This window comes from Dunckerocampus dactyliophorus, chromosome 13 (assembly GCF_027744805.1).
Source record: "Dunckerocampus dactyliophorus isolate RoL2022-P2 chromosome 13, RoL_Ddac_1.1, whole genome shotgun sequence".
Classification (NCBI taxonomy): Eukaryota; Metazoa; Chordata; class Actinopteri; order Syngnathiformes; family Syngnathidae; genus Dunckerocampus; species Dunckerocampus dactyliophorus.
The window spans coordinates 21,230,263-21,247,157 of record NC_072831.1 but is presented as its reverse complement, the minus strand read 5'-3'; the positions used below and the strand labels follow the sequence as shown (position 1 = coordinate 21,247,157).

Below are 16,895 nucleotides of genomic sequence, written 5' to 3'. Positions count from 1 at the left end.
TGCATTAACCACAAATCACACTCACGGTCAGGTGCATTCACGAACACCGGAATTCAGAAAATCAACGTTACCATACCCAATAGAAGTATAAAACAATTCTGAATTAATCATTCACATTTTGATACAGAACTATTTACTAATTTAGCGATTTGTTTCTTATTTTATAGTTGTTTGCACTGAGCAGTAATACCTGTACTATTATGCCCTTCTCACTAGATAAAGTACAGTAAAAATATTACTAACTGTTCAAGCTCCATTTGATCAGTGGTCCCCAACCTTTTTGGACCCACGGACCCAGTGGTAGTAATAACTTCGGGCCACGCGGTCAACGGGGGAGGCGCCCTCTACAGGCGGGATACTCACGCCCACATGCTCCCCAGACGTCACCAAACGAAAAGTAATTTCTCGAAAATCAAACATATTTAATTGGTAAATTATATGGCAGACCAAGAGTTTCAAACGTGTTATTTCACGGCTAAAATGTGAAACAAAAAGGAGGAAATTGTGAATCAATGAGTTGGTTTAGCCTTAACTGCTTGAGTGACGGTGGAGGACGACCATTAAGTGTCGTTAATTATCCATCCATCTGTTTTCTATGCCGCTTATCCTAATTAGGGGGTCGCGGGGGTGTGCTGGAGCCTATCCCAGCTGACTTCGGGCGAGAGGCGGGGTACACCCTGGACTGTTCGTGTTAATTATTGTCAACAAAATATGGAAAAGAGAAAGTCAAAGCCATCAGGCGCACAATTTAGAAAGATGAGAAATGGGCCAAAGATAAAGGTATGGAGCTATAGCATCACTTTATGTACACCACATTATGGAAAGTATATGATCAAATTGGCAAATTTTACTTGGTGGTTATAGGCTATCTGGGGTTCATGTGTTTCCTTGCCTGCAAGTTTTAGTTGTGTAAATCAAATGCAATTTAAAAGGAACTTGTGAAATGTATTGGAACACCTTCTGCAGTTGAAAAAAAACATTTGTAACCAACAGCTGTGGGACTGTATGTTGAGGTTTTCCACATTGTGGGTTACAACCTTATCACAGAATGGAGAAAAATATATATTTTTCCTTAAAATTCTACAAACACCCCATTTTTTAATGTTTGCAAATTTGTTAAAAAAAACCCCAACTCATTAGTACATAAGTATTCACAGACTCAATAGCTTGTTGATGCGCCTTTGGCAGTCTTTTTGAATATGAAGGCACAAGCAGAAGCACCTCTCAAGCTCCATCACATTGGATGGGTGCATCGGCATTTTCACATGTTCAATCAGATTCAAGTCTGGGCCACTCCAGGACATTTACAAGGTTGTCCTGAAGCAGCTCCTCTGATATCTTGGCTGTGTGTTTCAAATCATTGTCCTGCTGAAAGATGAACCATCGCCCCAGTCTGAGGTCAAGAGCTTGAAATGTGTAACATGCATTCACAGGTAACATTTACATTACAACCAAGCTACAGCGACATTGTTATTATAGACTTTGTTTACGCCGAACTACGTTACTGGTGCATGGACACTTCGCCGCACCACATTGGCTAGCTACTATTTGGCTAGCGACGAGCTTCACCACACGCGCCCGCAGCGCGTCAGCACTACCAACAAGGTAAAGCTATATACTGGAGCTGCCGCCACTGCTGCCGTGTTTTCATTTTTGAGTTTGGAAAAGTTAACACTAATTGAATGGAAGGAAGTTCTGGTAATGCTTAAAAAGGACCAAAATACAGCAAAAATACTTAAAGTATTACATGTTATCATGAATGTACATGTTACTACATGGTTACAGCATGTATATAAAACCATACAATCTTGTTGGAGGTCTTTGTAGGCAGCATATGTGTCGCATTACATGCAGTAATGAGCTGTCTCTTTTTATATCTTTAGAATGCACAGAAAAGAGAAAGATGTGTGTTCATATCTCATAAGTATTGTTAATTACAACGTGTATTTGTACAATTATTTCATATGATGTATATGTGTAATAGGATTTTATTTTCATTTTAAAAAAAAATCTCTAGTGTTCCTGAGTAGCATTAGAAGCAGGCCATGTTTTTATACATGATGACTCAGTTATCATCTGAAAAGTAAAAGTCCTCTTCTCCACTTTCAGACAACAAGCTTGCTTTCTCTGGAAACATCTCCCAAACGACAAAGGAATGGTTTTCTAGACAAAGTGGGGAGAAAAAGCAACACCAATCACTTTAAGGGTTTGGTATGAAAAGGTACATTTCACATTTTAAGCAGTTCATGTGCAGTAACTTGTGCATTTCCTTCTGTACAAAAGCAAATAAAGTTTTCAATGGCAGGGTTTCTCCTCCTAAAATTGTAGTAAGTTTCTAGCTTTTTAGTGCACTTTCAGTTGATGAAAATTCCACATTTGTTTGTTTTGAAGCATTAGCAGGCAACATTGCTGTTGCTATAGTTATGTCTGCCTGTATGTTTTGCCCTCTTCTCTCGCCTTGTCCATCTCTAGGATCTCCAACCGGAAACCAGGAATTCCTGCATTGTCCTGCAATATCTATCTGATCGAATCAGCACTGAACAAACAGGCAATTAAGTTGATGCTAGCTCTGCCTGATGCTCTATCCCAGTTTCCTTTCTCTCCCTGTTCAGCCCCAGGATCTCCAGTCAGACCCTACGACTACAGTAGATCCCTGCTATTCTTACACCCAATGCTTATCTGGCCCATCCTGTACAACACAAACAGGCAATGAAGTGGACGTTCTCACTATCTTTTTGCTGCATTTCACTCCACTCTTACTCCCCCTACTATTCCCCATCCAGTCTCCACACACAGTGAATGTTAATGAGACTGACGTTGTTCTCCATCACTGTTCTATCTCAACCATGCACTGCTCAGTGGCTTTAAAAATAAAACTGGAGGAGTAAACTAGACTCACCTGTACTGTTCAAGTACAGGCTTTGTGCTCATGAAACCTAAAACCAAAACCTAAATTCCCCAAACAGTTAAACAATGCTACGACGGTGGTTATCACCTTACTTAGTCAAGTCCAGTTCTCGGCTTTGTGCTCTGTGCGTGTTCACTTAAAAAGGAGGCGTTATATCTTCTTGGTCATTTTATTCTACTTCCGCACAAAAATGGAGTTATCCCAGCCGGTGTATTTTACATAAAAAGGAGCAGTTAGTTATTATGAGACATTATGAGGAGTTGAAAAAGATCACTGCCAAAAGCACCACTGTCGCCACCAATAGAGCGGCGGCGGACTGCTGTCAGAAAATTGCTTAGTCTGTAAATGCGTCAGTTAACAGATAGTTATACTATACCCTGAGTGTTTACATTTCTGAAACATTGTGCAACTTTTAAATACTAATACTTTTCTATTTAAAAATAAACTGGAACAACTCAATGTGTCTATATTTTTGTCATTTTTACTGATTTTAATTATAGAATGTGCCACATGCTGTACATCGTGGGGACCACTAGATGGCAGTGTTGATGTGTTTTGTGGTGAGTTTTTTTCTTTGAATAAGCGTTTCATTTTTGTTAGAATAAAAGTGTTTCATTGCAGTTGATTGATGCCTCAGAGTGGTTATTCCTCCAGCAATTATTGTAATATAAGACCAACGGGCTGAGTACTCACGCAAGGACTGTTGTGATATATACATCCCACACTGGCTGAATTAATATTTCATATACATTTTATTCCTGACACTCAGCTCAAAAAGTGAGCAAATGAAGCGTATTCCCTTGGCTGAAAAGCTATATCGCTTATAGAACATTTCGTCAGGGAATTCTAGCAGTGATCTCGAAGAAGCCGCTGCCTTCGTGGTGCTATCTGAATTATTCTTGTGGCCAGGTCTACCGGGTTCTCAATAAATTGTGACACCATCTCAACAGTGCAACAGCAGTGCGTTCATAACAGATTTTAAGATCAAACTCTGGACATAACCTGGTTGGGAACAGATCATGAGCTAAGCCTAACTTACCATGGTGATCTAGCTGCATTAAAAAGAGAGCCACCTTTGTAGTACAAGCAAGCCTGGCTATAGACTCAACAGACCTAGAGAACCCACTGAACTCGCTTTGCAGTACACCCCTCTGTACAGCAAAAACAAACATATAGTCCACCCGTGCTGCATGACTAAGCTTTCCAAAAGGACAGGTTAAAAGAGGAAAAAAAAATCCACATCTGTACAAAATATACATCATCCAAATTATAATAGATATTATACTTAGGAGATAATATGGTGCTTCAAAATTCAGTCAGACAGCTATCGTGCAAGAAGACATGAAAATACTGTAGATTCCAATACTCAAAAACATTGACAACTGGGAAATGAAACCTACTTGAGTTTTCACATCTTTTCATTGTCCGTTTGACTGATGCCGTGGGCGAGAGGCTCTGGACAAAAAAAAAAAAAAAATACACATATATGTTGTAAATAACTGCTACTTAAAGTCCTTGATTAGGAAGTTAACTGCTTGTAAATTGTACCTTTGCTGGAAATTGTTTATAGACATTTAACTGATTTATTTTCATCCTTTTCTGGAGCTGGAAGACATACTTGTCATTGTTGTTGTTGCTTGAAATAGAAAAAGAGTTAAGTTAAGCTGAAGTCATACAGTATTTTGAAGGAGACAATTGCACTCAGTGAAAGTGTATGCCAATGAAAACATTTTGCATTTGCTGTGTTGAGAGAAAACACCTGTTAGGAGAGACCATCATTCCAGGAGTGATGGAGAGACACTGAGGAGTCTTTACTTCAGGGAAACCTGATGAAATTGGTGTCAGAGGCGCCACATTCCCCAGCGTAAAGTCCTCATCCTTGCTTGAACTTATGGATGGCATCTACTCACAGTGTTGGAAATGGGGACTACATCAGAATGTGCTCATTGCAACAACAACAAAAAATACAAACAGAAAAAGAGACTACGAACCTCAAAGCGTTTATTTTGCATGCATGATGCGCTGAAAGCATCGTCCATGTCCTCTCTGGGCATGGTCTCCAGGAACTGACGTACCTGCTGTTTTCTCTTGAAGGTGCCAATTTTTGCAGATATTACAGGACAGTCTGAAATATAAATTGTCAAAAAAGATGGGGGGGGCACTTTGGTTTTGATTGTAGACAGTCCCTATTAAATAACATACTTACAGTATATTAGACATACATACATACATACATACAGGTACATATAATACTAGTCAAAAGCTTGGAGACAACTTCTCATTCAACATTATGAGCAAGTGTGTCCAAACTTTTGACTGCTATTGTACATTGGAAAATGTGTTCCCCACTATGGGCTAAAGAATAAACCCTCTGCATATTAACCAATGGGAACCCTTAAGAAAGTTGTTAACTGTAGAAAAGGCAGTGTGGACTAATGTTGTGTTCCTAACAGAGTATTAGACAAAAGTTTGGATACAAGTGTGTCCAAACTCAGCGCAACAACCACAATTTTTAATACTGAGATGAAAATACTTTGCAGTCAGGTCCATGGCCATCATCAAATTCTGAGTATTAAAAATGGTTATATTTACAATTATACTAACAGTCCAAATACCCTTTAGCCACTGAAAATGCAAGCAGTCTACATAAAACAGATGTGGTTCCTAAATGGTGAACGCCATATTTTTGCGAAAGCTCTTAAATGGAAGCTGAATGTCTGCAGTTCAACATGCTGATTATTTAGTTTTAAATCCATTCTGGTGCTGTATATAGACAAAATCATTCAGAAAAAAGTAACGTTTTTAAAATACCCTCATTCAAGACATTAAATACAGCACAAGGTGCGTCTGCATGTCCTCCTTTTCCTTACCTTGGTCTTTTGGCACTTTGACCTTATTCTTCTTTGTTTTATAGGTGCTCTTAGAAGGACTGTCTCTGCAGACCATGTGCTTGTTGTAGCACTCCTTTGCAGAGCGCGTGCCAACCATCATGGCCACCTTTTCCCAGTAGCTCGATACATGCTTAGGATACCTGGACACCGCCCTATCAAAGATAAAAACAATGAGATACTAATACTCCTGAACATCATGTGAGACTTACTGTTGCAGGTTTGAAAGCTCATCCTGCGTCCACGTGTCTTCTTCTTCGACTTGAGGCTGCACTGTGCGTCCTTTGTTAGATTTCTTTTTAGGCTGTGTGAACTCAGCTGGGGCCTTTGCGGGTGGTGCTGGTTTGACACTTTTGGTGTGCTTAGGTTTTGCCTGTGCCATACTGACAGTTTTTGGTGCCCACCCTGGCTCTCGAAGTTCTTTCTCACGCTCCTCTGGGCAAGACTTGGATGTCGCAAGCTTCCTGCCTCTCTGCCTTTGCTTCCTGTTGCCCTGTTTCTTTCTCTCTGCAGTAGCAACCTCTTCCTCATCCAATGACTTGTACTCTAATATGTAATCATCAAAAAAGTAAGGGTGGTTGTTTGTGCGTTTCCTCAATGAGACTGCAAGTGGCGGCACCTCAGCGTGACTTGTTTTCTTTTTGGATGCCCGCACAGGATGTTTTTTGGTTTCACTTTGAGATGTGAGTGTTTTTTCATTATTTGACTGTTCATCAAAGCTGGTGGTGGGATGGGTTCGCCTCTGCACAGCAGCTCTGTTTAAAACGTGAGGATCCTCCTCAGGTTGAATTTGCTCAACTTGTTTATGTTGGCTGAGTGGTGCCTTGACTTTCCTCAGTGCCGCTCGGGGCTCGCCATCACTGCTGGACTCATGTTGTTTACGTCCTGGAAGCAGAAAGTGTTGGTCAGCATGCTATACTGTACATAATGCAAGTACGCACTTGACTATATTCCCTTGAGCAACAATGTGAAAAATTAACAATCACATAATCGATGGTCCGTTTTGAAATATTATTTTTAGAAGGATGATAGAATCTCTCTCTGAATGTTCTGAACTCCTGTGTTGTACTGCTGCATTAAGAGCTACGCAGAACAGCACAGTGCTAGTTTGGATGTGTGGATCGTTTGTGTGCGTTATATGAACCAATGAGTAAGTTTAATGATTGGAGGAGGCTAGCTAGTTAGCTCAGTAGCATGTTACGTTTAAAATGCTGTCCGTCTCTTGTGTGCCTCCCGTGATCCCATAGCCTGCGCATGATAGTGAAACAATGTTGTAAACAAACAATAATAGGACTGTCAAGGTGACTACAGGGGTGTTATTTCATGTCCACAGGGCTATAATGGTAAAAATCATATTTAAAAAGTCATAAACAGGTTTTCTATATTCTAACAACAAACATATTCCATTTATTAATATTGAATCCGGTCAGGTCTGGAACCAATTAACCGCAATAAACCAGGGATGACTCTATAGCTGTATTCTTCTGCCCAACACAAGACACACAATGCATTCTGTGCTCCACGCATGGCGAGTGTTTTTCCGCCAGCATGAGCTATAACTATTTCTTGAGCGAGTCTTCTGTTTACAGACCAAAATTAAGTTTTCATTTAATTTACGGAGGCTTGTTTGTAACCACAAGATGTCGTGCATGGAATGTCATAAACAGAGGATTGTCTGTAGTAAAGTGTGCCTGTGCTGATTTTCCCTCAATTGCTCAAAGATGCAACATTCAATTCTAAACATTTGACAGAATCCTTAATCAATACATTACGTGCAAGTATTTAGTTGCCATATAAGGATTAAAAGAAAATCTACATCCACACTCAACATTTTGCCAAAATCTATCCACATAAAAAGGCAAATGGCTCAACGTCAAGAGCTACTTTGGCGATAAGATGCCTGAAAAAGCTCATTGGACAGTGTATTGAAAATCTCCTTTTACCTTTATCTGAATGCTGTAAAGCGTGGGCAGATTTCCGAGATGGCCCACTAGACACCGCTGGAGCGACTTGATTCTGGAATTCCCCCCCCAAAAAGGAAAAAGCCATTATGTTGTGATCGGTTATGTGAAAATGAATACGTCTCTAATGCTGCTGTATTACAAATTAACACCATTCATCATTGCCACAATCCTCAATACTGCTCAAACTTCTGGAGGATCTATTTTCAGGCTATTTCGGGATTGCTAGGCTACGCTGTGATGGTTTAAATATGGATGCTCCGATCAGGGTTTTATGCTGCACATTCTGATACCACTCGTTCATGAATGAGATTGGCCGATACCGATACCAATCACATGGTTTAACTGCACATTTTTCGGTTTATTTATGATGAATGCTATTGGCCAGGGCTGCCGTTAGACAATTCCAAGGGTCCCTGGCAAATAGGTAGGTAATTATTAAAAAAAAATAAACTTTTGGGCGGATTGTTTTTTTGCCAATATTTTTGTGTAACGATCTTTGTACTTTTTGACACAAACCTGAATTTATTTGATGCATGTTTTGGACTAATATGAATACATGAGAAATAAATTGTTCAGTAATTAATTTTTTAGTTCAAGATAACAAAATTAACAGAAATAATACAAATAAATATCTTTATTAAATAGAAATCTGTCCTGGTTAACTTAAAAGAGAATAAATTGAGTGTCCAGGTTGCAGGGGTATCACCATCATAAGGCTGGACACACTGTGTGTTTATGTTCATTCAACAACAACACACAAATACTGTTTTGAGGACAAGACATAACTTGTGCTGATCACGTGTTTTTTTTTCGGGAATCTGCCAGTACTAATTTGTGGCCGATCGATCGGAGCATCCCCAGTTAACAGGCATCTGCAACAGTATCGCTCAGCATTCACACACAATTTCTGAGAGGATTTCAAATGACAATGATCATTCTAGAAAAAAAGAGGCCATGTGGGATCAATGTTGGATGCTTACATAACTGCAGATGGAGGTATCGTAACATTCAAAAATAGTAACATTCATGTCCGCGTCCAGAATGACCCTGCCTCCTTTCCAGTACTCCAGGGGGGGCTTGATCAGACGACCACTGCGAGACACTTTTGCGGAGGAAGAGGAGGAGGAAGGCAGACAAGAATCTGCTGCAGAAGACGAGACTGTGCATAAATGAGGAGACTGCTAAATGGTCTTGGCGTTGTCCGTGAATGCTGCTGATAATCTGTATTTTTTACTTACAGGTCCTAACAGGATCTTTCTTAGACCGTTTCATTGTAGGTGCGAGAGCAGTTGTCTCAGACATTGTCCTAGTAATTCGGCTTCTTCCTTCACCGTTGAACTTTTTCCCCCTGCTGAATGAATTTCAATACAACTCTTGATTAGTCATCATTTCAAAGAATTCAAAGAATACAATGAAATAGTGCAAAAAAGGCTTACTCTTTTGACTCGGACAAAAACTTCTCAAAAAGCTCCTTCCAGTTTTCTGGAAATCCATTCACAAACTTCCTCAAAAGCCACATAGGAAACTCTGTAACATAACAATATGTGGAAATTGAGTTCACCAAAAGGGTAATAATTGCTGGGTGGCCAAATCATTAAATACATCTGCACAATACAGCACAATGAGTTTTAATATGTAATCTGTGTCAACATCACAATATTTTGCATGCAGCTAAACGAGGTAACCAGAATAAAAATCCAGAGCAGTTCCACACCACTCAAAACTACATACACCTGACTATTTCAGTGCTTGTAAACGTACTGAATGTCAGGATCATGTGAACAGGAAAGGATCCACTCAATCGGCCTTACCAGAGTCAACATCCATGTTGATCTTGCCCACCAAGATGTAAACCCTGCCAGAGACAGTCTTCAGCGCAGTGCTGGAAAGTCTCTCCACCACAATGTTACTGTTCCACGGTATGTTGTGCCCACTGTGAACAAAGAAGCAATCAGAGTCTACACGTGGAATCTGAGAGAAACAAATATGCATGCCGTCAGTAGAACTTACACACGGATTCCATCGACAAACAGGCCTTTGCGATTTCTCCTCAGGAACCATTTATTAAGATGAATGACACTCTCCTGCCAAGGGGAAAACACTACAATGGTCAGTATCTGTCTAAAAAACATTTACAATAATTCCTAATTACAAAAACAATGTACGTAGCAAAATATGAAGTCATAGAAATAAAACCATAAAATGGAATAAAGCTGCCACAAAATGTATTAATATGAAAACAGTCCTAATATAATGGGGGGGGTGTAACAACAATAATATGACAATGTTGAAATATAACGAGATGAAAGTTGTAATTAATGATAATGTCATATTTTTAAACAGTGTTTATAAAATGTGTTTATAAAATGTGCTATATAAATAAAGTGGATTGGATTGGATTGGATGAGGGATGATTTTTTTTTTTGGAGGGGGGGGGGGGGGGGGGGTTGTGACGCAAATGTATTACTCTTTTGAATGCATATCGTTTTGAAAAGCAAAACGCTTAACTTAAGAGACCCCTGCAACTAGCCGGAACTACTTTCCTCCACAACAAAAAACGACCAGAACTAGGCTCACAGGACGAAGTGGGGGAAAAGTCACTGCTGACGGGGATGTCAAACAACTTCATGTCAAAAAATCCGAACAATCCCTTTCACCAATTATGCTCAACATTTCAAGTTAACCAAGATAAAGTTTTTTTTTGTTTTTTTTTAAATTGTCCAGGAGTTGCGGGTACATAGCTTCAGGTGAAATGTCTGAAAGGGTACGTAACTGTAAAAAGCTTGGAACCACAGTTGTACTGGATAATGTACACGTCAATTGCTATCAAGGGTGTCATGAGATCTCGTGAGATTAAAGCTTGACGAGATTTCGCGTTCAGAAAAAATAACTGTCTGGCAACAATAAATAAATTAATCACACAAAAAATGAAAAGGAACTCGATAATTTTGCAGGCTGGCAATAACATCATTTAGCGTCAATATGGGGGACAGTAAACATTTCAAAACGCACCTGCATTGATTTGTGATGCAGGTTAAATAAAAAAAAAAAAGTTCATATTTTGTTATTGTGCTTTTGTTAAAATTAACGTTAACATTTCTCCTCATTCTCGTGGACCCAATCTCATGCACCGTCCCGTCTCGTGTGTTGGGTGACTCGTGACACCCCTACTTGTTACATATGCTGAACTACAATGGATGTTTCACAACACGTGAGAAGATCACATTGAAAATTGTGGAGTGGGGTGACACAAATCAGCTACTTACGCTGGTCATGGCTTCAGGGTTTGGCCATTGCTTGTTCTTGAACTCAGCCTTGTGTTTCTTTGGAATGGTGACGCGGGGTGTATTGAGGACAATCGGATCTTCAAACAAAATAGGTTCCGACGTCACAACAGAGGAAGAGGCCTCCTCGGGGTGAACCATGTCCGATTGGTAGTTACCAAACTTCGGTCGGGGCTGGGTGACTGGACTCTCAATGTGCAAATCAGTTATAGACACATCGTCCTCGTCCATCTTGTCCAAATTGGAAGCAGGGGAATGACATGTCTGCTCTGTGAGAAGCACAAAATACAATAAAGTAATCCCTTGTCACTTCACGCTTGGAATTTCGCTGTTTCACTCTCACGGTTTTTCAAAAATATATTAATTAGTAAATCATCATTTAGTTCAGTAAATCATCTGCTTTGTGGTTGAATATGGCCTAAAAATATGCAGATTTAAGCAAATTTTACATATCTTTTGTCAAAATTAAGCGTTTTCAAGCATAAAAATGAATAAATAAACTACAATACAAAAGTAAGGCAATCGGAAGATGCGTTCAAATATGTTGTGATATGTAGTATTCTACACCGGTGTCAGTAATGTTACACTGATGAGCCAATAGGAAAAGTAAAACCTCAATGGCTTCAGTTTGACCGCTTGACACAGGCTACGCCAATCGATGCCAGCGTGTTTGATCACTCTCTCATCAAACCTATTGTTGTTCGACTTTTCTTCCATCTTTGTTTACGCGCTTTGCCTGGCTGTCACTGGCAGCAGCTAGCTACCTAGAGTTATCTGACTAGCTTCTGGTGTTTGGACTCCAAATATAACTTTTCACCACAGTGACAAAGGGTCAAAGAATATTTGCTTCAACTCAGTAGTTTTTTTTATGATAACTGTTCAATTCAGACTTTATGCCTTTTAAATGACAAATGACCACAAAATGGTAGGCGATAGCTACACTGTTTGAGTGGAGATCTGCTTGGTAAGTAAAGTAAATGTTGCCAGTCAAACAAAACACATAGTTTACAGCTCTAATGGTGATGAAAGTTGGAGACCCCTACAACCTGGACACTCAATTTATTCTTAAGTTAAGCAGGAGAGATTTCTATTTAATGAACATATTTATTTGTATTCTGTTAGTTGTTATCCTGAACTAAAAAAATGAAATAAAATGAATTTATTTGTGTCAAGTTGTGCAAAAATAGTTCCGTACAAATACAGGCTAAATAAATAAATAATCCCCCCCAAAAGTTTTTATTTTTTTTTTTAAATTACCTATTTGCCAGTGGCCCTTGGAACTGTCTAACGGTGGTCCTGGCCAACAGAACTCATCAAAATGTACAGTTAATCCTTGTGATCTGTATCAGCCGATCTCAATCCTGGATGATTGGTATCGGAATCGGCAGCATAAAACCCTGATCGGATCATCCCTATTAAAAACCGTACAGGGCATAAACAGATTTTCTATGCTCCAACTACAAAAATATTACATTTATAACAAATACTAAAATGAGCCATTTCAAGAAACAGTACAAGCAGTTGATGTTTCCAAAGTACAAGGAAGACGAGTCCTGAACCACTGTGTACACACAATGCTATGTCTAACCACTACTACTAACTCATTACATTATAATGACTTATATCATTTATTTACAGTGATTATAAACATTGACTCCAATGTACCACATTGTTATACTGCCTTATTATTTTCCTATGTATTTTAAAATTGGCGAAGAGTACATTTATAATACAGAAAGTGAACAAATTTATTGTAAATGATGTGAAACAGAGAGGGGGAAGGATTAAATGAGCTTTGCTTCTTCCTTCTCCTTTTTGGACATGTGGAACTGTGAATTGGAATATGTGATGCATTCCAATGTAACCTGTATGCCTGTTCAAAATAAATTATACCATTACCATATAAATAAGGAATCCTACCTTGCGGAAATTCAATTATCACGGTCTGGTCCGGAACCAATAAACCATAATAAACAAGGGATTATTGTAATATAAATCCCGGGTTTTGAAAGTATGAGGGAGGCCCCTGGGCACAGTAGCTTCAGGAGGAAAAAAAATGTCTTAATGGCAAAATGTATGTATTTTTGTTCCACCAGTGAGTAAATAGTGCAAATAACCCCTCTACTCTGCTACAGAAATTTTGGATTTTGGGGAGTATGGGAGGTCACAACCTTATCATCATTGAAGGGAGGCTCATTGTCCACATTTTGGAAAAACTCTGTCATGCCTGTACAGTATGGGTGTGTTTTTGTGTTCCTGTGTACCTCCATCATGCAAGGGTTCCCTGCAGGCTTCACTGTCTTGTTCCAGCTCTCTTCTGTTCTCTCTCTCCTTCATGTAAGCAAAGATCTTGGCAGGAGACATGAGGATTTCAGGGAACCCTGTTCAAAGCAGAAACAATATACATATTAAAAATAAGTAAATAAGGAAGTCATTTACTGATGTTAATATGCACTTTACTTGTCATCCTTGCATATTTTGGGTGGGCATGAACAGGTTCACAAGTGTCTCGGTTTGTTGCGAATGGATACTCTTCTTCACTCTGTAGGTCTTCCATATTGCTGTTGTCATTCTCTTGGTCAGCTCTTGCATTCGTGCTTCTGCTGGCTTTGTCCATCTCTTGCTCCACCAGTTTTCTTTTCTTTAATTTCTTCCTCGTGGGGGAAAAATAGGTGGTGTCTTGAGGTACGGAGGCATCAAGGGGAGCGAATCCTTTCAACCTCCCAAAACTTATGTCAACATGTTTCTTTACTGGAGTTCTAGTGGTCCCATTGCAAACAGCAAGGTCTCGAGTAGAACACTGGTCTGCCTTGAGGTGAGAATGAAACACAGCAGTGGACTCCATCAGATGTCCGTTTGTGGATTGGAATCCATTTCCTGCATTTGTCATATGAGGGATTTCCACTGCCGAATAGCATTTCCTTGGACTCTTTATAGGCGAAAGAGTCAGAGCTTTCAATTGACCAACCCTGTGATTCTGCTTTAGATCATTTGCTTCCCAGATGCCCTCAGTTATCCTCCGTGGTAGACTAAAGTCTTCTCCGTGTTCCTCCTCTCTAACGCCAAACGTCTGGTCCTTACCAATGAAGCCTCCCTCGTTGGCGCACATCGCTTCTCTCTGCACTTTGGATTTCATCTTGGCAAACACCTTAGCCGGAGATTCAAACCGAGCGCTTGAATGTCGACACGACGCCATGAGTTTTTAAAGTTGCTGGGGAAAAACACAAACACTGTGTGCTGCACTGGCAACTAGCGTGCTATCGCACACAGATGCTAACAACTAGCCGCTCTGTTCAAAAATGCTAATCGGTGCCGCCTTTGGCTGGAGGGGCGGGGTGTATTGCCAAACACGTTGACGTCACTTCCTCTTGTGACACGCTAATTTATTTCTTTTTTATTTATGTACTTGAATAGTGATATCATATATTATATTGTTTTACAATTTAGTTATGCTCTAATTAGTATTAGTATTTGGTTTGGAGCAGACTTTATTAATGCATAGCATAGGTTTTCAAATTGTGAGGCGCAACCTTCCCTGGGGGGCGACAGAGGACGAGTGAGAGTCAATGCGGCTCTTTTCAGAGATTCAGTTCTGATTATTCGGTTTGTACACCCATGGTATATAGCTTGTGCAGTGTTAAAGAAAAAGAAGGAGTGCAAATGTTCAAGCGAAGATAAAAATACAAATACAAATTTAATAAAAGCAATAAAATAGGAATAAATTATTTTTCCCCCCTGTCCTGTCCAGCCTTTAAAGCAGATAGAATTGTAAAAAAAATAGGAATAAATTCTTAATAATAAATAGAAAATAAATACGTTAGAAGACATTCAAATAAAGACAAAGTACAGCAAAGATATTGAGAATTAATATATAAATACTAGATAAAATGTGACTGAATTGCACTAAATATATGTTTTATTTTACCAGCTTTAGAACATATTGTCACTTTTGCATCTCCCGCCCTCCTCTCTCATTTTGTGCATGCTTTTCATTCTGCACTCTCTTATATTGATCGCTTTTTACTGTTCGCTCTAACACACTGTCCTTCAACACCGAAGCAACACACCGTGTAACATAATCAGCATGCAACAACCCCCCCAAGAAAACCCATAATTTGACATATACCACTCTGTGCCACTAGATGGCAAACGTGTATTATTAATAATTTAGCGTTTGCCAAAAAGGTATCAATACATTTCCACTCATCTATATTCAACAGTACAGGGTTATGAGAAGCTTCAGTGTCGACAGGTATCGTGATTTAATATTTTAACTACGTTCTCTGTTGTGAAATGAACTCGGAGTTTGAGATAAACAATTGAATTGCTGCTCCGAAACATTTTTAGTCCGTGCCTCGTAGAGCTGACAGTATTATTACATTTGAGATAACGCAATGTAGAGGCAATAAAACTAGCACAAATAAACATTCTTTTATAAAGTTACCTGTTCCACGTTCTAGGTTCGTGCTGAAGGATGTCTTTGAGCATGTTGTTGACATCGATGGGGTGTTTTCTCTTCATCACTTAGGAGAATGGAATGTTTTCCAGTAGCTCTATATACACTGAATTAACATTCACTGTTGCCCATTAAAAGGCTCAAATGGATATTATTGCCAATGTGATGTTCAGTCATTGATTTTCTACTGCTGAGGGTCACGGGTGAGCTGGAGCCTATCCCAGCTGACTTCGGGCAAGAGGCAGGGTCCACCCTGCACTGGTAGCCATTCAATCACAGGGCCAGTGTGTCATTATTTACATTAATTCAAGGTTGTAAACGAGATATTTGACTGAGGGGACAAAAAGCCCATACAGGTGCTTGATGCACAAGAATCCCCCTTTCATTTCAGATCTTTCATTGTTTTTTTCTCTTCACGTTTGGCGATTCCCAGCACATCAACGATGAGATTGTTTATCTGGAAGATCAATTTTGGAGGACAGGACATCACAGCCACCACAGCCATTGACTGTTTCAGCTGCTGTTTCCTAGCAAGTGGCACAGCAGCTCTGACCAACAAGATAAGGGACAGCAATCATATACCAAATTGTTTTTTGCAGCCCTGCCTTCCCTTAGACTTGTTATTGTATCGCTGGAGTTGCTGAAATGTCAAGGACCAAGACTGGTGAGTGTTACAAGACGTGACTTTTATAGGTTGTCATGTAAATCCAAAATGACGTTGAAAAGTCACATTTTTTTTTTGTAATAAATTTTTAGGAAAATAGCAAGTTAACAGCAAAGCCAAAGCAGTTTTTGTTGGCTTTCGATATAATGTTGCCAGGGATGTCCGCTTCTTTGACTCCTTTGGAGTTTTTTTTTTCATTGATACAGGTTTCAAAAACAAACAAAAAAAGAACAATTCACTTTTGTTAAAAACTTTTTTCAAAAGCTGAAAAACATTTGTGGTCTTACATTTTATTTGTATATGAAGTAGAGGTGTCTTGTACCCCAGGAAAACTTTTAGGCTGCGTTCACACTGCAGGGTATGGTGCCCAATTTGTATTTTTTGTTGAAATCTGATATTTTAGCCTTTTTTTGTGCGGTATTACCGCAGTTAGCAGTTAACAGTCTGCACTGCTAATATGCTCATGTTAGCATGTTAGCATTTAAGCGAATTTCATATGTGTAAACTTCCATAAGGACTACTGTATGTGCTATTATACTAGGTGTTAGAAAGGTAACAACTAGCATGTTAGCATTATTAGCATGCTACAATTACCATGTTAGCTTTTTTGTTATTTTCAAAGGGATAAACTTGGTCTTTTGAATGGTCGGTGTTAGCGTGCTAGGTATCAACTTATATAGACTGGTTTCGTGTTAGGTGCTAGCAATAGTTTCTATGTTAGCAATGCTAGT

The 16,895-nt window shown here is 39.4% G+C and overlaps 1 protein-coding gene across 6 annotated transcripts; it reads right to left on the bottom strand.

Moving 5' to 3' along the window:
* Positions 1-1,134: 1,134 nt before the first annotated feature.
* On the bottom strand, positions 1,135-14,421 carry mis18bp1 (MIS18 binding protein 1). 6 transcript variants are annotated; one of them, XM_054796646.1, is made up of 17 exons: positions 13,505-14,421; positions 13,309-13,425; positions 11,203-11,313; positions 11,027-11,124; positions 9,771-9,844; positions 9,572-9,693; positions 9,197-9,287; positions 8,999-9,111; positions 8,741-8,919; positions 7,740-7,812; positions 6,009-6,681; positions 5,779-5,951; positions 4,900-5,033; positions 4,668-4,810; positions 4,457-4,544; positions 4,309-4,363; positions 1,135-2,163 (listed from the first exon to the last, which is right to left on the bottom strand). In XM_054796646.1, exons 1-17 carry the CDS (start codon positions 14,238-14,240, stop codon positions 2,066-2,068), a joined length of 3,078 nt encoding a protein of 1,025 aa, XP_054652621.1. In that variant the 5' UTR covers positions 14,241-14,421; the 3' UTR covers positions 1,135-2,065. The 6 variants fall into 6 exon arrangements, with proteins under 6 accessions (XP_054652621.1, XP_054652622.1, XP_054652617.1 ...); XM_054796647.1 differs by having other exon boundaries at positions 11,027-11,313; positions 13,505-13,849; positions 14,126-14,421; XM_054796642.1 differs by having other exon boundaries at positions 11,027-11,313.
* Between the last annotated feature and the right edge of the window lie 2,474 nt (positions 14,422-16,895).